Source organism: Elgaria multicarinata, chromosome 2 (genome assembly GCF_023053635.1).
Source record: "Elgaria multicarinata webbii isolate HBS135686 ecotype San Diego chromosome 2, rElgMul1.1.pri, whole genome shotgun sequence".
NCBI lineage: Eukaryota > Metazoa > Chordata > Lepidosauria > Squamata > Anguidae > Elgaria > Elgaria multicarinata.
Window position 1 is genome coordinate 133,433,603 of NC_086172.1, and position 21,484 is coordinate 133,455,086.

At 40.4% G+C, this 21,484-nt stretch overlaps 2 protein-coding genes across 2 annotated transcripts in view; one reads left to right on the forward strand and one right to left on the reverse strand.

Annotated features, from left to right (window-relative positions):
* Positions 1 to 5,754: 5,754 nt before the first annotated feature.
* On the reverse strand, positions 5,755 to 7,341 carry CHRM5 (cholinergic receptor muscarinic 5). Its single transcript, XM_063118881.1, has one exon. It carries the CDS (start codon positions 7,339 to 7,341, stop codon positions 5,755 to 5,757), a length of 1,587 nt encoding a protein of 528 aa, XP_062974951.1.
* A 9,923-nt stretch (positions 7,342 to 17,264) lies between these two features.
* AVEN (apoptosis and caspase activation inhibitor) overlaps positions 17,265 to 21,484 on the forward strand; it is a 139,632-nt gene continuing 135,412 nt past the window's right edge. Inside the window, exon 1 of the mRNA XM_063117734.1 lies at positions 17,265 to 17,557. Within this exon, the coding sequence (XP_062973804.1) occupies positions 17,318 to 17,557 (240 nt within the window). The 5' untranslated portion in view covers positions 17,265 to 17,317. The remainder of the gene's footprint in view (positions 17,558 to 21,484) is intronic.

The following is a 21,484-nucleotide window of genomic DNA, read 5'->3' on the forward strand; positions in this document are numbered from 1 at the left end:
GTTTTAAGAGGCCACAACATTTTCTTATTAGTTTCTCCCCCTCCCGCCACAAAGTAGCATAGCTGCTTGTCTAAACAAAAATCGTGTTACTTCTCAGTAAAATTGCAACATTGGATGATTATGTGAATCATCTTCAAGTGAAATATTGCATAAAGATAGAAAAATGGTTACCAATAATTGATTTCTAAGAACTGTTAATTTCCAAAATAACCTTGAATGATTTCTAAAAACAGTTCCACTTCCTGAGCATTGAAGCACAATGGCTGTGCTAATATGCATATCTGAGAGATTCCATCCAACAGAGGGCAGTGATGTATGTGAATGTCAACAAGAATGTTGTGTTGCACACAGTTACTTCATTTTTTGTTTCATCTGAAAACTCAACAAGCTTAGTATTTGAGTTAAAATGTATTTTCTTGGATCTCATTATCACCTATATCTTCTGTGGTATAAGGCTAGACTTCTGCCTATCAACACTTTATAAAAAGCATTCCAGAATATAGAAGCACGCAAATACTGATCTTCAGCTGTGCCTGCATTTATGTAGCTGAATGGCACCACCCACACACAAAAGAGAGCCAGCAATGGAGAACTTAGGAGAATGCTGTGGTGTGTGTGTATATGTACACACACACACACACACACTCACACTCTAGGGCTGTGCGCTCCACTCCAAAAATCCGAAGATTTGACAAAGCTTCAAGTTTTTGGAGTGGAGAGGGGATGGCTTCAAAAACGTTGGATACCCGCAGAGGGGAGAGGAGCCCTGTTGAAGCTCTGCTCCGTTTTTCATTGTAGTCTATGGAAAGTAACAATATGCTTACATCTCTGTCAATTTTAAAGACAAAGAGATGAAACTTGGCACCATGATAGCTCTTAAGGAGGGTTTTAGCCATGCCAAGTTTGAATCAGATCTGTTCCTGCCTTGATTTTTAGGATTTTTTTTAAAAAAAGTTGGAATAACCACTCCATTGTAGTCTATGGAAATTAACAAAAATGCTTACATTTCTATACTTTTAAAAGATAAAGAGATGAAAAAGGCTCTTTCCCCTGAACTGTACCTCTCATGGTGGTGGTACATGAACCAGGACTTCTGATGACCTGAGTGGATGAACAGTCTCATATCAGAGGACATGGTCTAAGATAGTCTGTTGGTCAAGGCAACCATATCACCTATCTGTGATGCACTTGGAACTCCCTGCCTCTGGAGGTCAGGCAAGCACCAACTTAGTATTCCTTCCAGCACCTCCTGAAAACATCATCTTTCCAGGAAGCCTTTCCCTTAACGACCAGCTGCAGTTTATTTTGCACTTTCTTTTAAAAATATTTTTAATGTGTTTTTATTCTGCTTTATTCTATTTTAGCTGTTCACTGCTCCAAAAGTTTGAATGGGGAGTGGTATATAAATATTGTAAATAAATAAATATTTGCATTTTCCTTCAAATTCCTCTCCATTTTGGAAACTCTGACATATGATGATGTGTCATCACAGGATGTTGCACAATCCATGTCCCCTTGAAGAATTAATCTGTTTTTCCTGTATTTCCTGTATAAGTTAGCACTGCACTTAGTATATACTTCTAGCATGAGTCTCTTATTATTTATGTATTTATTATGATTGCATTTATATCCTGCCTTTTTTTCCACCAAGGAACGCAAGGCAGCATACATTATCCTCCTCTCCATTTTATCCTCACAACAACAACCCTGTGAGGTAGGCTGGGCTGAGAGTCTGTGACTGGCCCAAAGTCACCCAGAGGGTTTCCATGTCTGAGTGGGGACTAGAACCCTGATCTCCGGACTCCTAGTCCGACACTGTAACCATTACACCACACTGGCTCTCCAGTCTTTTTGCTTTGCTTCAGAGATAAACACCACTGCTATGGGAAGTAACCAGTTAATTCAGCTATCTCGGATCTACACTATTGCTTTAAAGCGCTTTATAACAGTTTTATAGCACTTTAAAGCAGTTAAAGTGCTTTATAACTGTTATAAAGCGCTTTAAAGCAGTAGTGTAGATCCGGCCTTAGATATTTCCTTCAAACATTGCGAGAGCACAGCAAAATCGAAGAAGCAGCTGTCATGCAACTCTAGCAACATATGGATTGGGCATTAAAGAATCGTTTAGAAAGCTTTGTCACTGCTCTCCCTGTTCCTTCAAAACTAAAAATAAAAGAAGCAATTTCTACATTGCTATTGGATAGCTCTGAGTCCATTTCCGCCACCAGTGCCAATTCTGCAAACATGATTTACAAGGAAGCAATCAACACACTGCATTTTTAATACAGTTCCAGATATTTACAAAGTATCCCAGAGTTTGGCAGTGTAATGTTTCAGTTTTTAGCAGCATAGGTTGAGCATATACTTAACAGTTACACTTAACTGATACTTTGGCATCCATCACTAGTCTTAAATATCTACTCAACGAACAAACCATAAACATTTATAAAACATTCCTGTTGAACAGAAACTCGTGACAAAAATAACTTCCCATTTAACTTCAGTAGTAGAAGGCAAAGCTTTTCTTTAGCAATAACATTGCAGCTAGCAGAAAACTTTTACAGTCTTACACATTTTTGCCATTATTACATAGCTTGTGTCATAGAAGTGCATGTCATTTGACTGAAACACACATATACACATATGTATGTTTGTTCAAATTAAAAAATAAGCCAGTATAACCCAACGCGTATACTATGCACAGAAAATGCTCTGATGGTGGACTGAAGAAAGTAACCAGAGGTCTCCAACTTTCCTTCAACAATTATATGCGGAAACATCAAAAACAATTATCAAAATACAAAATACTTAGAGTCAGTCATGTTGAATCCAGAATACACTTTTTCACATTATTATACAGCTACTTTAAATTATATCAAGTCCTCCTGCAAAAAAAATATGGGGAACTTTTGTAAATAACTCATATAATAGTGAACTTATTCACCAATGTTGCTTAATAGTTGTGTTTTTTCTTTCCCACTCTACCTATTAAAGTACATAGGGCCTTATTGGAAGCAATGATAAATATGTAATAATTCTCATAAAATTCACTGTGCCATCTCTAAACTGTGGAATATTACATTTCACAACCGAACTGTTACCATGCTAAGCTATAGATGAGGATGATGTGGTACAGGTATGTACCCTTACACCAAAACTTTGCACTTGTACCTTCTTTAATTCTAAATCAGGATATACATTTTTGTAAAAAACTCCATTTCAAAACTGGATCTGCAAACCATGAATGTCTATTGCATTGTCAGCTATAAAACTACAAAGAGCCATATGTAATCACTTGAAACTTTGAATCTTTACACTTCTATAGCCAGTAATGAAAACCTTTCTCCACGAGGTTTGCTGCGCTGTGTCTAATTAGTATTAGTTCGTATCCCAGAGCCCATGTGCATTCAAATAAATGTATGGATATCCTGCATGAATCACCTTCTCTGTTCAGTTTAGTGGAGGGAGCATATCCATATGAACATCCCATTGCATACATAGAGCTGACCACTCCAATGAAGTGGATGGATAAGCCCTTGTTGGTTGGGAATTCTGTGTGTGCATTGGATCGCCCACCGCTGTCAAGGAATGATTGGATCAGGGCACTGGAATAGAAATTCTAAGCCTTTTAAGATTTTAAATTTTGAGCTTTCTGTACCATTGAATAAATAGCACTTTGTTTCCATAGAGTTGGATCCAAATGCTGGCAGAAAAGAGTGGGTGGAAGGCAGTTTTCCTCCCCACTGGCAGCCCTCTGTAAATACTCTCCCAAGAGTTCAAGGACCCTGCTGAATGGGATAGGCTGTGGCACAGGGGATTGAGAGTCATAAAAGATCAGGCAGAGGTACCTTCCATGAATGAGAAGTCTACTCATGGAAGGTGCCTCTGCCCAACTGAAGTTATCCTAACGTAAGTTCCTACTTTAAATATGATGAAGTCTGGGGAGTTTCTACATTTTGACTTTCCTGTTGCTGATGTTCGCTTTCTCCCAGATCAGTTAATTTTGATAGCTGATATTAATTGTAATTTTCAGACCAGTTACTCTATAATTATTTCAGTTACTGACTTTATTTCATCAGATCCTTATCTTTAATAAAACAGTGATGTGTTGTAAGTACACATACCTAAAATAGCCATTATATGAAATATAGCTTCTTCTTATCCAGGAAGAAGGGACATATACTCAGCAACTTCCAGCTGACACCTGATTGTCTTCCTACTTGTGCTATGGGTTTAGACACTCTATTATTGCCACCAAAAATCCAAAGGATAGAGAGGCAGATGGTTTTACTCCTCTCTCTTTTTCAAACTGTTGTACTCCTTTCTGTTTCACTGATTCATGAAGGAATGGACTCAAATGAGTAATTGTTTGCACAACAGGGCCTGTTACATCTTTAGGCAATATCAATTCTATTTTAATATGGTTTTTGTAATCTGATTAGCAACTTTGTGAATTAATCTGAACGGATTTATTTCCCCCAAAAACGTGATTTAAGATCAGAGTGTAAAGTCCCAGATCTAAAACCAGTTACTTATGGATAAACGTAATATAATACATTGCAATAAACCTTACTCATCAAAGTTTCAGTTTATAACCAAAGGTTTCAATTCTGAACCCATTTACTTGAAATTCTTCAGAAGTCAAAGGGATCTGTAAGTTGCTTAGGCTGCAATCATATACTCACTTACCTGAGAGTTAACCCCATTGAACCCAATGGGACTTACTTCTGAGTATAGGATTTCAGTGTTAACGTGCTATAAAATACTAGACAGAAGGTAAGTTAGTGTGTAGGAGATAATATGAAACCTACGCATAGATTGCCATGCGTGAAGCAGCTCTTATTTCCAATAAAAATGTGTTTAAGATTGGGTGCTAAGATAGTTATTTGGGATGTTAATAAACAAAAAGTTGTTATTTTACTTTTTTCCTTAGAAGCCATGCATTGGATTGCAGGCAAGAGAAAGGTAGTGCATAAAATCAATTATGTTTTCCTCATTCAGACTAATACACAGGCTTTTTATAATAAAACACTTTCAGAGCCACTTAAAAATGAACAAATAACATTCAAAAGCCAAGTAACCACTACCCTTGTTTTCAGGTAATGTTAATTTCTCTGACCATTTTGGTGCTGTCATTGGCTTATTCATTTTCAAAGGACATCATACAGTCTGTTCCCTAGAAGCCATCTCTCAACCTCCCTAGGTATTCATAACTCAGATGGTATTCATAACCTCGCAACTAACTCCAAGAACACATTTGTCCATAAAGAACCAATTATTATTGTCCACTGATACTTGCCTTCCATTCGTTTCCATCCAGTTAAGAGACAATTTTGCATGAGAAGGGATGCAAGCCTCATTCTAATAGAGACCTACAACTAAACTTAACAAAAAAAAAAAATATGTGGGAAGGCATATGCTATTTTCCAAGCAGGTGGACTTGATGAATTTATGGGTCTATTCCATCACCAATCATTAAGGTCTTTTAACGTGCCGCTATTTGGCAGAAGCATGGAAAAAAACTTTCTGTGATATCAACATTAACAATGCCTTGTTGAGTAGTCACAATTGCAGAAATGTTCACTGTTGTGGCTGCTTCCTTCATAGCCGTAAGTATATATTTATCATCACACAAATTGTGCTTCTTTTGTCTCCAGACATGCTAAGCAACAAGTTTACAAAGAAAGACTTGCAGCCAATGTAATTTACAGTGCTTGGCCAAGGTTAATTATTTTTCAAACACTTTAATTTAAATTAAGGCAGCTTTGTATTACCCTGCCAGTATAATTTTTCTTCCATCTTTTTCTTCTTCCACTGACAAAAGAGCAACAACCTAAAGGTTTTTCTGAAGGTTTTGTTACAGAGAGCATAACAGATGGGGTTAACAGTACTATTCACATAGCACAACCAATAGCCAAGGTGCCACAATTTTGGAGGGATGCAATCTGAGCAGAACGTGGAGACCAAAACCATTATATTGTAGGGGGTCCAAGTGATGATGAAAGCTAGAAGAATGGCACTTAAAGTCTGGGCTGCTTTACGCTCCTTTATAAGAACCATCCTTTTCCTTTTAGTAATTTGATTATTTATATTTGGATCCATGTTTTTGATAGAAGTGTCCTTGGATAAAGTGGCTGAGCAAGGAGTTATCTTTACTTTTCGGCAGCCGTTGTTGGTTTCTGGAGCACCATCAGCTTTAACGACCAAGCGGAACTTATATGCCACACATTTATTACTTTTTTGAACATGGCCTTTGTTTGGCGTTAGAAAGTATTTCTGGGTCTCATAGTCGTTTTCTCTAGGATGGTCTTTGATAAAGGCTTCCTTTTTCTCCTCTTTATGCTCATCATCCTTCCCCTTTACTGGAGTCTCATAAGCTACTTGAAAGACAGGGTCAGAGGCACGTTTATCCTCCTCTTCTGATGATGCATAGCTGCTGCAGGTGGTTAACTGGTCTGCCTTAGACCAGTCTTGACAAGTATTTTGGATCTGGGATGCTTTTGCTGTAGCAGAAGTACTTCGGCTAGATGAAGACCACGAAGCCTGACATCTCTCCCGTTTGGCTAAATTTTGTTGCTTGCAACTAAAGCAGGACTTCAGCAGAGCTTTCTGAGGCTTTATCATTTCAAACTCAGCCACAGAACTGGAGCCTTGAAGTTCAGCCAGGTCCTTGGTGCGTTTTTCAGTCTCTTTATAAATACGGCAATACAAAATAGTCATCACCGAAACTGGGATATAGAAAGCAGCAATTGCGGTACCAAAGGTGATAATGGGTTGGTACAAAAATTGTATCTGGCATTCTCCAGGTGGGACAGTTCGTTCCCCTACAAAGTACTGCCAGCATAAGATTACAGGTGCCCACAGAATAAAAGAAATCAGCCAAGCTAGACCAATCATAATGCCAGCCCTTTTGGGTGTGCGTTTAGCCCTGTAGGTTAATGGCCGAGTAATAGAAAAATATCGGTCAAAGCTGATAACTAGCAAATTCATTACTGAGGCATTGCTAGCTACATAGTCCAGGGCTAGCCACAAGTCACATGCCAGACTTCCAAGAGACCAGTGTCCTATTAGTATGTAATATGTATAAAGATTCATAGAAAATATTCCAATGATTAGGTCTGCACACGCAAGACTGAGTAAATAGTAATTGTTCACTGTTTTTAGCTGGCTGTTGACTTTGAAGGATATCATTACAAGAACGTTCCCCACTATGGTTATTAGGCTTAAAATGGCTGTTACAGTAGCAATAGTAATTACTTCCCAAAGGTTATGGACTTCTAAAGGTTTATGGTTAGCAGTTGTACCATTAATGGTTGAATTGCTCTGTAACTTTTCTTCCATTCTTTTTCTTGGCGTATTAATATCAGCCTCTTTTAAGTTGCTCTAGCTTCTTCATCTGTACTTTGAAGACACCTTTTAATGACAAAGAAAGAGAAAGAAAGCTCATAAAATAATAATGAGCTCTTGCCAAATGCATTCAGCATACAAAAATTGTTAGACTATTGAACAGTTTCAATTATTAATTATCCTGAAGTTCAAAGATGTTTAAATATCATTAAATAAGTGTTCAGTTTACAGATATGAAACAAGCATGGCAATATCTTTCATCTACTCAATGTCTATTGCCAGAGTAGTATGTAGGCTTAAGACTTATATAGAACTCTTCATCAGGCAAGAGGCTGATTATTACTTGTACAATTAGTTTAAGAGTATCATGAGACCAGCAATTTATTGCACACTAATTACTGGGCACTCACAGATTTTCGCAGGTCCTATTTCTGACACCGTCTGTCTACTGGCCTTCTTTTCATCACAAGTCTGATTTATTTTTAGAAGTGAAACTTGCCATGAACTCCTGCTGTGTGCAGGAAAAGTGTCAAAATAAAAATGCTCATTGAATGAGCCACGTGGTCGTTTACTTCCTCTTTATTCTCCATGAAGAAAGAGGAAGTATTGTGCGACAGAAGCAGGAGTGGGGGAAAGCGATGGTAGGGAACCGTGATTTTTCCCCGTCTGATGATGCTCCGGGATGAATAATTAAGTATATACTGTATTATTTTCTCAAACTAACGTGATAATAACTGTATGTATCGGCTGGGTAAGTAAGAGCTGAACTAGACTTGGAACTAATTGTGTCATTAAAAACCACATCAGGGTAAAAAAAAAAATAGCAGTAATGGGTGGGGCAACGTTCATCAGGACCGCATCAAGATTTAAGCTTTCCCTTTCTGGCTGCAATCCTAATAAAAGTTGTTTCCCTTGTGTGGATCAGCCTTAGCAAACAAAAATGCTCTCGTTGGTATCAATAGAAACTATAGGGGGATATTCATTAGGATTACAGCTGGGAAAGGAAAGGTTAAACCACCCCTTCCTGTATGCTCCCCTTTTGGAGGAAATTAATCTACAAGTTTATCAGATTAGATTTCTTACATTTATATCCTGCCTTCCCTCCAAGGAGTGTAAGGCAGCATACACAATTCTCCTCTTCTCCATGTTATCCTCAAAACAAACCTGTGAGGTAAGTTGGGCCGAGTGCCAGTGACTTGACCAAAGTCACCCAGTGAACTTCATGGCAGAGTGGGGACTAGAACCGGATCTCCTTTGTCCTTACAAAGCACTCCTAACCACCACAGCCATTTTACATAAAGGGTGCAAAGCTTGCTCAACTCCAGATTTTGTCCAAAGATAAACAAACCTTTGGGGGGCATTTATGCAGGGCTGGTGCCATATTTGAGGGGGCCCTGGGCACAGTGGCTCCTTTGTTGGCAGGCTCTGCTTGACTAACCTGTCAGTGGCATGCAGCAACACTACTTCAAGCAGCTCAAGACATATCATTGTCTAATGGCCATTTTAATTTCCCACAATGCCCCAAATTCAAAGCAATATAGGGGAATTGTGGGAACCCCATCTACCTTGTGCTGCACAGGCCTCCAAGCAAGGGGAAAATATTGAAAAGGCGGTGGGGTGGGGAGGGGAATCAGGTGCTGGCAGTTGGCTCTGATTGGGAGCTGGCAGCCTTGGCAGCTGCCCAAGGCTTCTGGGTGCTGATGCTAGCCCAGCATTTGTGATTATTCATAGTGTGCAGCTATCAAGATGTTTTAAAATAGACTAAGAAGCTCAAGAATACATTAAAAGATGCACCGGAGTGTTGTGAGGCACTCAGATATGTAAAGGTCTGCAAACGGATGCAGGTATGGCTTAGATATTGTCCTGTCTTCATTACACTGCACTGTACATCAGAGTTAGCATGCTTCAAAAATGGCCTTATGGTTATATTGCAAACATAGCTGTGTTTTAGGGGCAGAGGTGGATTTTTATGAGTTGAGTGGGATTTCTGGAGAAAAAGCATTTAAGTGGATATGAAATCTTAAAAAGCAGAAGTAGAAACTGGGATGAGTAAACTAGTGGGACCAGAAGAGAACCTTGGGATTAGAGAAGAGTTGGGGGGGGGGGGGCAGAGGGAATTTGCAGTGGTGGGACAGACAAAAGAAGGTAGTGGGATAGTGGGGGGGGCGGAATGGAATGCTGTAATTTTCTAAAGAAGGATAAATTTGAAAGTATAAAAATGCAGTAAGACAAGAGTATTGGGATGTAATGGTTTGTGTCTTGGTAAAGAGAATCATGAAGTAGGTGCTATTCAGCAGCAGTAGTGCTCTTCTTTCAGGACCAGTTTTACAGCACAATTCTATACGTGTCTGCTTAGAAGTAAGTCCTTTTAAGTTCAATGGGGCTTACTCTCAGGTAAGTGGGTGTAGGATTGCACCCTTAATCATTTTGATATGTTGCCAGGTACCAAATATAGAAAATGTATTTCTTATTCTCTGTCTCTGTCTCTCTCTCACACACACACATACACACAAAATGGATGAAACCCAGCCCACTGCTCTCCTTTTATTTATTTATTTATTATTGCATTTATATCCTGCCTTTTTTCCTCCAAGGAGCCGAAGGCGGCGTACATAATCCTTCTCCTCCCCCTCCTCTCCATTTTATCCTCACAACAACAACCCTGTGAGGTGGGTTGGGCTGAGTGTGTGTGACCAGCCCAAAGTCACCCAGTGGGGTTCCATGGCTGAGTGGGGACTAGAACCTGGATCTTCTGACTCCTAGTCCAACACTTTAGCCACTACACCACACTGGCTCTCCCACACTTTCTTCCCATTGCAACTGGAATTCCTTGTCTGCTTTGCCGTTTCTCATCTCCCTATAACACAAAATCCCTTTCTTCAATTTTCTTCTTGTTGTTCTTCAGAAATACATATTTGAAAGTGCAACAACTTCTTTCTGCTGCAGACCTATACAGTGTTGTCATAAGTGGTCTAAAATCTCCTAATGGTAAGGCCAACCTAGGCCATCTCCCAGCATTAAAAAACAAAGTTGTAGAAAATAGTCCTAGCTGGAGAGGCACAGCAATGGGCTCAAAGGGCTGGAGGAGTGACTATTAATCGTGTTTGGCAGTTCAAATTTTAAATTGTCTTCTAGTTGCATCAATTCCAAATAATGATGGTACATGTGGATGGAGTTTGCCTTAGATTAGTAATTTCTGCTGATAGGTTTGTTGCAAATACAACAAAGATGTACAGCAAAATGTTAAATATCACTACAGCTTTTAAATTCTACAACATGATTTCCAATTAGCAATACACATGATCAAACTATTACAAAAAAAGCATATGCAAAGTCTCAGGATAACTATATGTAGTTTGGATTTGTATTGGGGATTAGTGCACTCTGTATAGTGCACTCTGTATCCTGGTTGTGCTTTTTATATTGTATTTTGTATTTGTATTTTTAACTTGTTGGTTGTTTTATGATGGTTTTAATTTTTGTGAACCGCCCAGAGAGCTTCGGCTATTGGGCGGTATAAAAATGTAATAAATAAATAAATAAATAATATTCAATTGAGCAGGCTATTTGTGACTAAATAGTCAATTTTTGCTCAAACAATATGGGATTCACTGATACCTGATATAAAATGTCTTAGGAAGGGCAGGATTGGTGGGGGGTGGGTGGGTGGGTGGGCCGGGCGGGGAGACAGATTCCTTGAAGTTGGGATATGCAAGACCATTTATGTTGACAGACATTGTGTATATAGTGTAATGCTTCGACTTATTCTAGGAAGCAGTGTGTTCTTTTGTTATGGATCATCTTCCCAGAGGATGCTTTATAAAAATATTAGGACATTTGCAAATGCGAAGCTTCAAATAGATTTCCTCACCCCTTAAATTGGTTTCTAATGCAAATCTTACATCTTATTGGCCATAATACATATTCAATTTTAACATGGCTTTCTCACCACACTAATTCTGAAGCAGATGTTAACATCTTTTATGCATGGAATGAATAGCGTAAGCGGCTTAGAGGATGTTTTTTAGAATCATGTGTGAAATGGTCCTTGGAAATAATATTGGGTCCACCCTTAGTTGAGTTTTTAATGTGTCATAAGAACTTCATATAGGGAACAAAGGCAATGATTACATTAATTTTACTTGACAAAATTTAAAGTGATGAACAATAAATGGAAAAGAATACAATAATGAATTAAATAAAATTAGCAGTAAATGGGTAACAAAATTAAAATAGTAAAAGAGTAACAAAAGTAACATGAGAATAATAATAATGTCCCAAAGATACAATTAATATAACAATGATTATTCAGCAATGACTAAGATCTTGATCCTTTGATCTGCTATGCAGGAGCCACAGAGCCCAGGATTGTACTCAAAGCTCTCAACTGCAGATCAAGGAGGCACTTGATCCCTTTGTATTACTGCAGAGCTTGGCTCAAGATTTTGTGGGTCCTCAGGTACCAGAGTACCCATGGAGTCCACTTTCCATTGTCCATCTAGTATCTGCAGCAGTGACACCCGCTGTGCCGCCTCCTTGCTGTTGCTTGCCATTCCATGGTGGGGTCTGGGCCCTGAGTGTGTGAGTAGGCACATGAGTGACAGGCAGTGGGGTGACTGCTGCAGAATCTGGGCTGGGTGAGGTGGTACACAGGAAGCTGCTTTATACTGAGTCAGACCAGGGCTCCATCTAGCCCATTATTGTCGACACTGACAGGCAGCAATGGCTCTCCAGGGTTTCAGGCAGGTTTTTTTCCAGCCCTGCCTGGAGATGCCGGAGATTGAACCTGGGACCTTCTGCATGCATGCAGATGCTCTATCCACTGAGCTCCAGCCCCTTCCTCCAGTGTCCTCCAGTGTTCAAAAATGTTGCTGTTGTCATGCCACATTCCCTTGTTCCTTACTGTCTTGAACACATGCTGTGTTTACGCATGCACAAGGTTTAACAAAGATGGTGGCAGTGTGTCCACTCAATGGTAGGTCCTCTACCAGTATGTGGGCCGCGGCAGGTGTCTAACTGTGGCATCTCCTGGTGTTGGGCTATGGTGTCAGTGCAGGGGAGACACCTCTATAAGGTGCATGAGCACTATGTAAGCTGCAAGGGGGCTTGGGGGACAGCATAAAATATTTCTCCTTTGATTTTACAGGCAAGTAGGGCAGATCTGTCTGATCACTTCGCCATGTACCCAGCTACTAATTAACATGTGGCATGGTGTGCTAAATACAGTAGCTGGATCTGTCGTGACACATTATTCACCATTGGTGGGTTTTTTAAACAATTTATCAGAAAAGTCATCACCAAATAGAAAAAATGTTCTAAAAATCTACATGCATCTTCAATGGTTACAGGAGGTCGTAACACAATGAACTATATACAGTATAATCCTAACTATATTACTCAGACGTAAGTCCCAATGTGTTGAGAGTAACTTATTCCAAAGTTAGTTAAGTAAACCATCCAGAGAGCTTCGGCTATGGGTGGTATAGAAATATAATAAATGAAATAAAATGAGAGTAGGGCTGTGTGCAAAGAATCAAGCCTTACTTTCTAAAGTGCCAGATAAACATACTTTCAGAAAGATGAAAACACCTTGTGTTCTTACTAGGGGTGCGCTCTGCTCTGTTACGGATCCCCGAATCCGAAGCGGAGCAGGCCGATCCTGACCTCCAAGATGCATAATACCAAAAGCCAGTCAAGTTATTTATGGACTCTAGTCCACGAAAGTTTATTATACCATAATAAATTTGTGAGTCTTCAAAATGCCACAAGACACTTTGTGAGTTTTGAACATAAAAGAGTAAGAGGTCCTTCTGCTTCTTCACATCTGTTCACCTTACTCTAGCAAGTGCAAGCCCCTCCTCTCAAGGAGAACTATGCACTCACCAGAACCTGGCCTTGTGGATCATGCAACCAGCAAGTGTTCTCCTGAAAGATGCTTTCAGAGCCTAAGAGATCCAGACACACTCAAAGAAGCCAAGCCAAGCCATGCTAAATGCTCACATATTATCTTGCTGCCTAGTCCAAACATTGCTACTCACATCCCTTTTTGGCAGTAAAACTACTTCTGTCCCCCTATTCCAGATAAGGGGCTTGGGCCAGCTTGGAAGACACAACAGGTGAGGAAGGCCTCTGTCACTCTATTGAATATGTCAGCAGCCATTGTACCTGCTCTCCCCCGTGCCAGGAGCTTCACTGCCTACAATGGCAAAATGCATTGTTTGGCTGCTCGGTACTTCTCTCTGCCCAGACAGGCACCTGCTTTCAATGGTGTTGTTAAGCAATTTTGGATGCTTGGACGTAATGGTCTTATAGCCTTCTTTATATCTTAAAATGTACCACTTTACTTCAGATGGCAGTCAGCTGGACAGCCATCTGTCAGGTATGAGCAGGGGGACAGACTTGATGGCCTTGTAGGCCCCTTCCAACTCTACTATGATTCTATACCTTTCACATTGCACAGCAGCTACATTCCTGATGCTTGAGCGATGATGATGATGATAATGGCAAACCTGTTAACTTTTTAAAAGATTCTGCGCATGTGCAGTTTCACATTTTTAACCTACTTATGGTGCAATCTCCTGCAAGTCCCAGCATGCTCCAGCCAGCCATACTGGCTAGGGATTCTGGGAGTTCTGGGATTTTTTTTGTCTAAATATGCAGAAGATTGTGCCTTTAACTCATCATGTCACAAAAATGTGACTACAAGAATAAAATAGGATTTCTTTTTTCGAGGTGGCTCCCCTTACTCTGCCCCGTTGGATTACCCATTGGAGAACCGCCCATTTTCAGATAACTGCTCCAGTTAATGGAGATTAATCAAATGCTTAACAGTTCCCTCATTTTTAAAGATAAAAAGATGAAACTTGACACAGTGATAGCTCTTAAGGAGGGCTTTAGCCATGCCAAGTTTGAATCAGATCCGTTCATGCTTTGATTTTTAGGAATTTTTAAATTTCCCCCCTCCCAAACATTATCCTCCTTAAACACACACAGAGACGTTAATCAACCCCTGCACTTTTATGGAGGGAGCTTTTACTCTTTACTTTGCTGATGCAGAGCTCCACTGCTGGTGGTGGAAGTTTCTACTCCAGCCTTCTCCAACCTCGTGCCCTCCAGATCTATTGGACAGAGCCCCCCCACACACACACACACCCCTGCACTGGGAGCCCAGCCAGCCAACAGGAGTAATAGTTTAACTGAAATAAAGAGCCTGCCTGTGCCTGACTCAGGTGTAGAAGCTTTCTTACTCACAATTCCAGCCAGCCCAGCAGCACTTTCACACTGTGGAAATGTGGATGATTGACTTCTACAAGTCTGAGCAGAAACACGCTCCCTCCCCCCCCCCCAGTCAGAATCAGCAGCTGGTTAGTGTTTCCCACTCCCCTGAATTTATTTATTTATTTATTTATTACATTTCTATATCGCCCAATAGCCGGAGCTCTCTGGGCGGTTCACAAAGACTGAAGACTGCAATTGGAGGAGAACACGGTCACAGACAACGCTGTGGCAATTCCTAATTGGTTAGCCACAAATGTCAATATCAAAGCTACCCCTTACCCCACTCAGCGTCTTCCAAATATGGAGATATTTAATAGACACACACACACACACACACACTCACACACACACCATTGACACCTGAAAAACAGTTGGATAATTTCAGAGACTTTAGAAGCTCCGATTGGGCATGTCTTTGTTCTGATATTAATCGATGGGTTTGGAAGCGGCCAATCTCTACTCTGGAAGATCAAATGCTCCACAGATGTTCACGGTTACCAGATAATTATGGGGCAGAGTGGACACCCCTAACTTATATTTTGCAAATTCTGTAGGTCCTGAAAGCCACTGAACATCCAGTCCTCCATTTTCTTTTCTTTTAAAAATGAATATATTTCTGCATATCTGGAATATCTTGTATGCAGAAATCACTATCTTGTCTATGAGTGCATCCATTTTGCTACCAAATAGCCTATAGGACCACCAAGTTCACTATTGATCAATACATATAGGGAAATCCCACCATCCAATCACAGAACACATCTGCCTCCATGGACTGAATCAGAAAAATCACAGATCCACCACTTGTGAGTGCCAGCACAGTGCAAAAACAGGGATCTGAAGCAGGGATCCTGATGATTTTTACCGAGTAAATCCCCCCGAACACTAGCATATTACAGAGCACATCTACCTCCACAGATTGTACCAGAAAAATCCAGTATCTGCCACTTGTGGGCATAGCCAGAGTGCAAAATGTGGATCTGAGGAAAGGATCATCAGGGATCCTCATGTTTTTTACATATGCCTCCACAGCTTGAACCATGAAAATCACAGTTTCACTACTTCAAGGCACAAGCACAATGCAAAAACATGGATCTGAGGCAGGGATCCTCTTAATTTCATGCAGAGCAAATCTCCTAAACCACTATCAAATCACTAATCACACAGCACAATGGCCTCCATGGACTGAAGGTGATTCGCCACTCATGAGTGCCGCCACAGTGCAAAAATGTTGATTCAAGACAGGGATCATGATTTTTACAGGAAAAATCCCCCAAACCACAATCCAAGCACAAAGCACACTTCTCTGCAGAGCGAACCACAAAATTCACAGTTCTGCCAATTATTGGTGATGCCATGGTGCAGAAACATGAATTTGAGGCACGGATCCTTGATTTTTACAGGGATATTCCCCCAAACCGCAATCTAATCACAGAGCACATATGCCTCCATGGCCTAAACCATGAAAATCATGGATTTACCACTTGTGGGTGCAGCTATGGTGCAAAAACATGGATCCTTTCCATCTGTTTGTCAGATGTTTGAGGTACTTTTCATGTAAAAATCATGAGGATCCCTGCTTCGAATTCACATTTCTGCACATGGAGTAGAAGACCCATAGTTTTTCTGTTTCAACCTGTGGAGGCAGATGTGCTCTGCGTAAGGCTAGAGTTTTGGGGGATTTGCTCTGTGAAAATCATGAGGGTTCCTAAGGATCCCTGCCTTAGATCCATGTTTTTGTGTTATGGTGGTGCTCACGAGTGGTGGATCTGTAATTTCTCAGATTCAGTCTGTGGAGGCAGATGTGCTCTGTGATTGGATGATGATGATGATTTACCGTATTACATTTATATAACACCCCATAGCCAAAGCTCTCTGAGTGGTTTACAAAAAGTTAAAAACAATGAACATTAAAAACAAATACACAAAATTTAAAACCATAAAAAGCATAAAATACAAACAAAAACAGACAATACATTAAAAACAACTATTCTGGGGTCAGTTAAAAAACTCAGCATATGCTATTAAATGCTTGGGAGAAGAGAATTGGATGGTGGTTTTGTGGGTGCCCTTATTAAAAATCATGAAATCATGAGGATCCCTCTTTGATTTTATGGATCCTTATTTTACCTTCTCTATAGAGCAACCAGACCTCAGTAACGGTTATTGTTTAGGAGTCATTTATGGCTGCCTTCTCAAGAGCTCAATCTAGTTATATTGATGTTTTATTTTTAAGTGTGTGTTGTGTAGGATGAAGTGACTATTTTAACTGCTTTGTGAAATACTTTGGTATGGGTTATTTCACGTGAAGGGGCTTGCAACCATGGAAATAAGGCTGGTTTCAATGGGATGCATGTTTAGGTCTGGGGACTAGCGCGCGACGCTATTCTTAAGAATTCACGCAATATAATTACTCCTAGAAACAACAGCCGAGCGCTGAGGTTACGCCAGCTCTACAGCGCCTGCATTTCCTTGTGCGTTTGCATTCGTTCTGGCCGCTTTGTATTTGGGTAGGTAACGCGTTGGGAGTGACTGGCGAGGCTCCCAGCGTCTCCCTCGTTAGGCCTAAGCCTGGCGCCCTCTCAAGTTTCAGTTCTTTGCGGCGAAGCAGCCCGTTTTCCGGCGGAGGCGGAGACCCGCGCCGGCCTAGGGAAATCCGGGCGAGAGAAGCGTGGCGAGTGGAGCGCCTGCAATGCAGCCTGAACGTGGCGGCAAGCCCCGAAGGGAAGGCGGCCGGCAAAGTCGGAGGCGGCCGAGCGGTAGAGAAAAGCAAGCGGAAGGCCCCGGAGGCCGTCGCGAAGACGGCCACAACCGAGGAAGCGGGAGCCGCGGCAGAGGCGGGGGAGCGGGAAGAGGCGGGGCGCGCGGCGGGCGAGACGCTCGTGGCAGAGGAGCCGCTGCGCCTTCCTCCGCTTCTCAGTGTTATGAGTCGGTAAGGATGAAGAAACGTTTTCCCCACCCCTCCAAGCTCCTCACGGAGCGAAGCCGAGGCGGAGCTAAAGTATATCCGGCTTCACCTTACGCCTCCTCAACTGGGAATGCTCCGTGGCTAGTGGCACACCTGAGGCTATGACACAGGGCTAAAGCATTTTTCATTTGACGCCCTGCTGAGGCAGTTACATCCCATTAACTGCCAGAGCCTTATACATTCTTGTAAATAAGCCTCACGGCGTTTAATGAGTTTCTATCTTTTGGAGGTTGCATCAAAAGTATTATCTTGAAGTGATATCTTTAATAGATGTATTACAGCATAGGCTTTCGTGGACTAGGGTCCACTGTCAGATGTATAAAGCAAACCATGGTAGCTGAGAAAGACGAGAATTGCAGTGCAAAGGGATGATAGGAGTTGCAGTGTAACATACCTGGAGAGCACCAGGTTGTCGCACGTTTGTGTAATCCTTAATTCTTAGATCATATATCTATAACCATAGGAAACACATATATTGTTAAAAAAAAGTGGGGTTAAGGGCTATGAAATGAAAGGATAACAGTGGGGCTGTTACATTTCTACCCATTTTCGTTTGATGACGAAAACTAAGGCTGCAATCCTAAACTCACCAGGGAGTAAGTTCCATTGAACACTGTAGGACTTACTTTTGAGTATACATGTAGACTCCTTTGTTTCATGTACATTCAAGTAGATAGAACTGTACAAGAAGTGAGTCCTAGTTTTGGATAATTAGATAAGTAACGCTGGCTGTTGTGAGCAGAAATTCTGGCATCTGTCCCTATTTGAATATGATGCTGTGGTGGGGCTTCACATGACTTTGTTTAAATTGGGATGTCAGTTCCTATATGTGCAGCATTAGCACACTAGTGTGTATCAGGCCCATGAATTCCTGGTGTACTAATACTGCACACCCAGCAACTGATGACCCATTTTAAATATGATGCCCACAGCAAACATCTCTGCATAAATAAGTTTGTTTTACACATCAGGTGTCATGTTTCAATTGGGCATCAGGCCGAGGAAAGAGGCTTTTCACAAAAGGATTTAAAGGCAAATTGTCTTTCCTTTGCTTCCTTGCTTGTTCACAGACTGTACAGGTGTACTTGTGGAATCTTGTTATCTGGTACCTCAGCTTGCTAAAGTGACAGTGGTCCTAAAGACACTGTAATATTGAGGGCTATATGAGTCCTATATGATAGAGACTCAATATGAGTTCTCTGAGTTTGCATGGTAGCTGGAAGATAAACACGTATGAATGCAATCTTCCCAAATGTACCCCATATAATAGCATTAGCTCAAAGTGACAGCACAGTGTGCATGCATTTTCCTTAACAGGATACAGTCTTGACAGCATGAACGTGTGTTACAGTGCAACCACTGACCACGTGTGACACATTAGTAAATATGAATGTGAAAGCAGTACACACACATACGCACACTTACAAATAGCAAACTGATAATAGTAATTGTAATAATAAACAGATTGGATTTTTTTCCTGATTTCACAGCCTTTAGTTCTGGCAATTGGCCAAGAAAATACAAGTCAGTGGCCCTGTTCAGACAACATGCTAAACCATGCTGCTTAACCACAAAATGGTTAATGGAATGCATTAAGGTTACTGCATTAAAATTCTGGCTAGATAGCAAACTGTTGCATGTTTTTGAGATTAGCTGGTTAACAGTTGCCTTGCTGAACACACTAAAGTCTATTTTGTGCAGGATTCTGTTAGGAGAGCCTCTGGGAGTTCACAAACGCATCATGATGGCCTTCCTTTGTTCTGTATTCTCCCTGTGAACATGGTGGTTCTATTCAACCATCTTGGGTAGTTGTTAATATATCTATTGACCTTTAATAGATCTATTGTCCTTTAATGTATCTAATCATAAAAGAACATAGGAAATATAGACTTTCCTTCAACCTATGAAGAATGATTGCATCAGAATTTGAGCATTACAGAGCAGCCACAGACTTCCCCTGAGTGGCTACTCTCATTTAAAAGAGAAGCTATGTTGTTATATTCAAGTGACATTAACTAATAGGGTACCTAAGCATAGGTTACAATAGGGGGATATTGAAGGGTGATGATAGTTGTCTTGAATTAAATAATGTATGCCTTGTTTGGAAAGCTACCATAAATATTGTATCTAAATTAAATAGATTAAAATATATTACACATATTTTTGAATTTTAAATAATTTTTATAACTCTTGTAAAGATTCAAAATAATTTATTTTATTTGTGTTTAACTTGTCGGAGAGTGATGTTATTTATAATATGGGTGTTTTGTTTCTTTTCCTTTGGGATTGTGGTAGTCTTTGGTTATAAACAGTATAATTATAACATAAATTAAGTAGGATTATCAACTATAATTTATTTTAGGGGGTATCCTTTATTCCAGAATATCACAATCATGTCCTTTTCCATACACTGATCTCAAGAATCCTTGATCTGTCAGTAAAACTGTCAAGCTAAGACTTTTACATACAGTTATATATGTCAATGCCACCAAACCATTTTGGTTGAGATTACTTGCATATTTTAAAATGATCAATCCATGAAAAGTTTCAAGGGGTCCTTAAATTATTGTTAAATCTTAGAGAGCCATAGTTGCAAAAAATAGGTCCTTGTCCCAAGAAGACTACAATCCAAATTTAGATTGGGGATAGAGAGACAATTGGAGGAGTTGGCAAGGAATTGGGGAGAGGCAAGGGTAAATTTTATTTTTAAAAAAGATACTGTGGTTTATGCTTGTCTAGAATTATACCATCTAACTTGGAAACCCTGTTCTTTACCTCTATAGTGTAGGAATAGGCTGCAGTTGCTCAGTGGTAACTGAGTGGTAAATCTTTATTGGCAGTTATATTCCATGTTTGAACTCAGCCACGAATAAAGCCCTGGTTTCAAGCCTCATTATGTGACATACTTGGAGCCACCACAAACTGTGTTGAATAAAAAGGGAGAACCAATGTATGCAAGATCTCTATTGTGTTTAAAATATGAATAATACAGAACTGGGCTGGAGTCTATAAGATTATAAGAACTCTTGGTATCACAGTGGGGAAACCAAGTAGAAAGAACAAAAAAGGAAATACAAGTTAAATGGTCAGTGCATCACTTAAAAGATAAATAATTTGTTTCCACGTATAAATATGAAAAAAATGGCCTTTTACTTGACTTTGCTCCAGTTCTGAAAGTTCAAAGTACATTATCTTAGTAACCTTACAATAGTATTTTAAGGTAGGCCACTATTATCTCCATATTGCACATAAGGAAGAGGGTGGCTTGTCTAAGAATATCCAAGAAGTTCCTGGTCAAGGTGGGATCAGGGCACTTACTGCCCACTGCACACAGCCTGTTCACTTAGAGAGCAGTCCTAAGCAAGAACTGCACCAGCTACCTTAGAGAGCAATCCTAAGAGAGAACTCTACCAGCTTCCTCTCCATAAGTGGAGATGAAGAAAAGGAGGCAGTCCTGGGGTGGGGGAGGGAGTGGAGGGGATAAGGGAAGCTGCCTAATGCAGTTTCCTATGCTTGTCCTAGCCTCCTTTCCTCCAAAGCACTGTGGCTAGATTAGCGAAATCACCTATTTAGCAAAAATTCAGGGCGCCCAGAGCACGGAAGCAAGGATTGCCTCCATGCTCAGGGCTCAGGATACTATCAACATAGGTTTGCACCCTTAACTACATTACTGTAAGTTGTCTATTAACAGTTTATAAAAGTCACAGTAACATTTCTCAGATCTGACTAGGGCATACTGGGCCATGTAAAATCCCTTATGCCAAAATATACTTCAGTCAGTTAAAAAAAAAACAGATTTGACAAGAGGAGTTTGCATATCCTACAAGGAAGTTTCTTTCATAATGACCCAGTTCAGATGATACGCTAAACCATGCGTGGTTCAGCATTTTG

Coding starts and splice junctions, on each gene's coding strand:
- CHRM5 (XM_063118881.1), bottom strand. CDS start 7,341: ATGGAAGAAAAGTTACAGAGCAATTCAACCATTAATGGTACAACTGCT.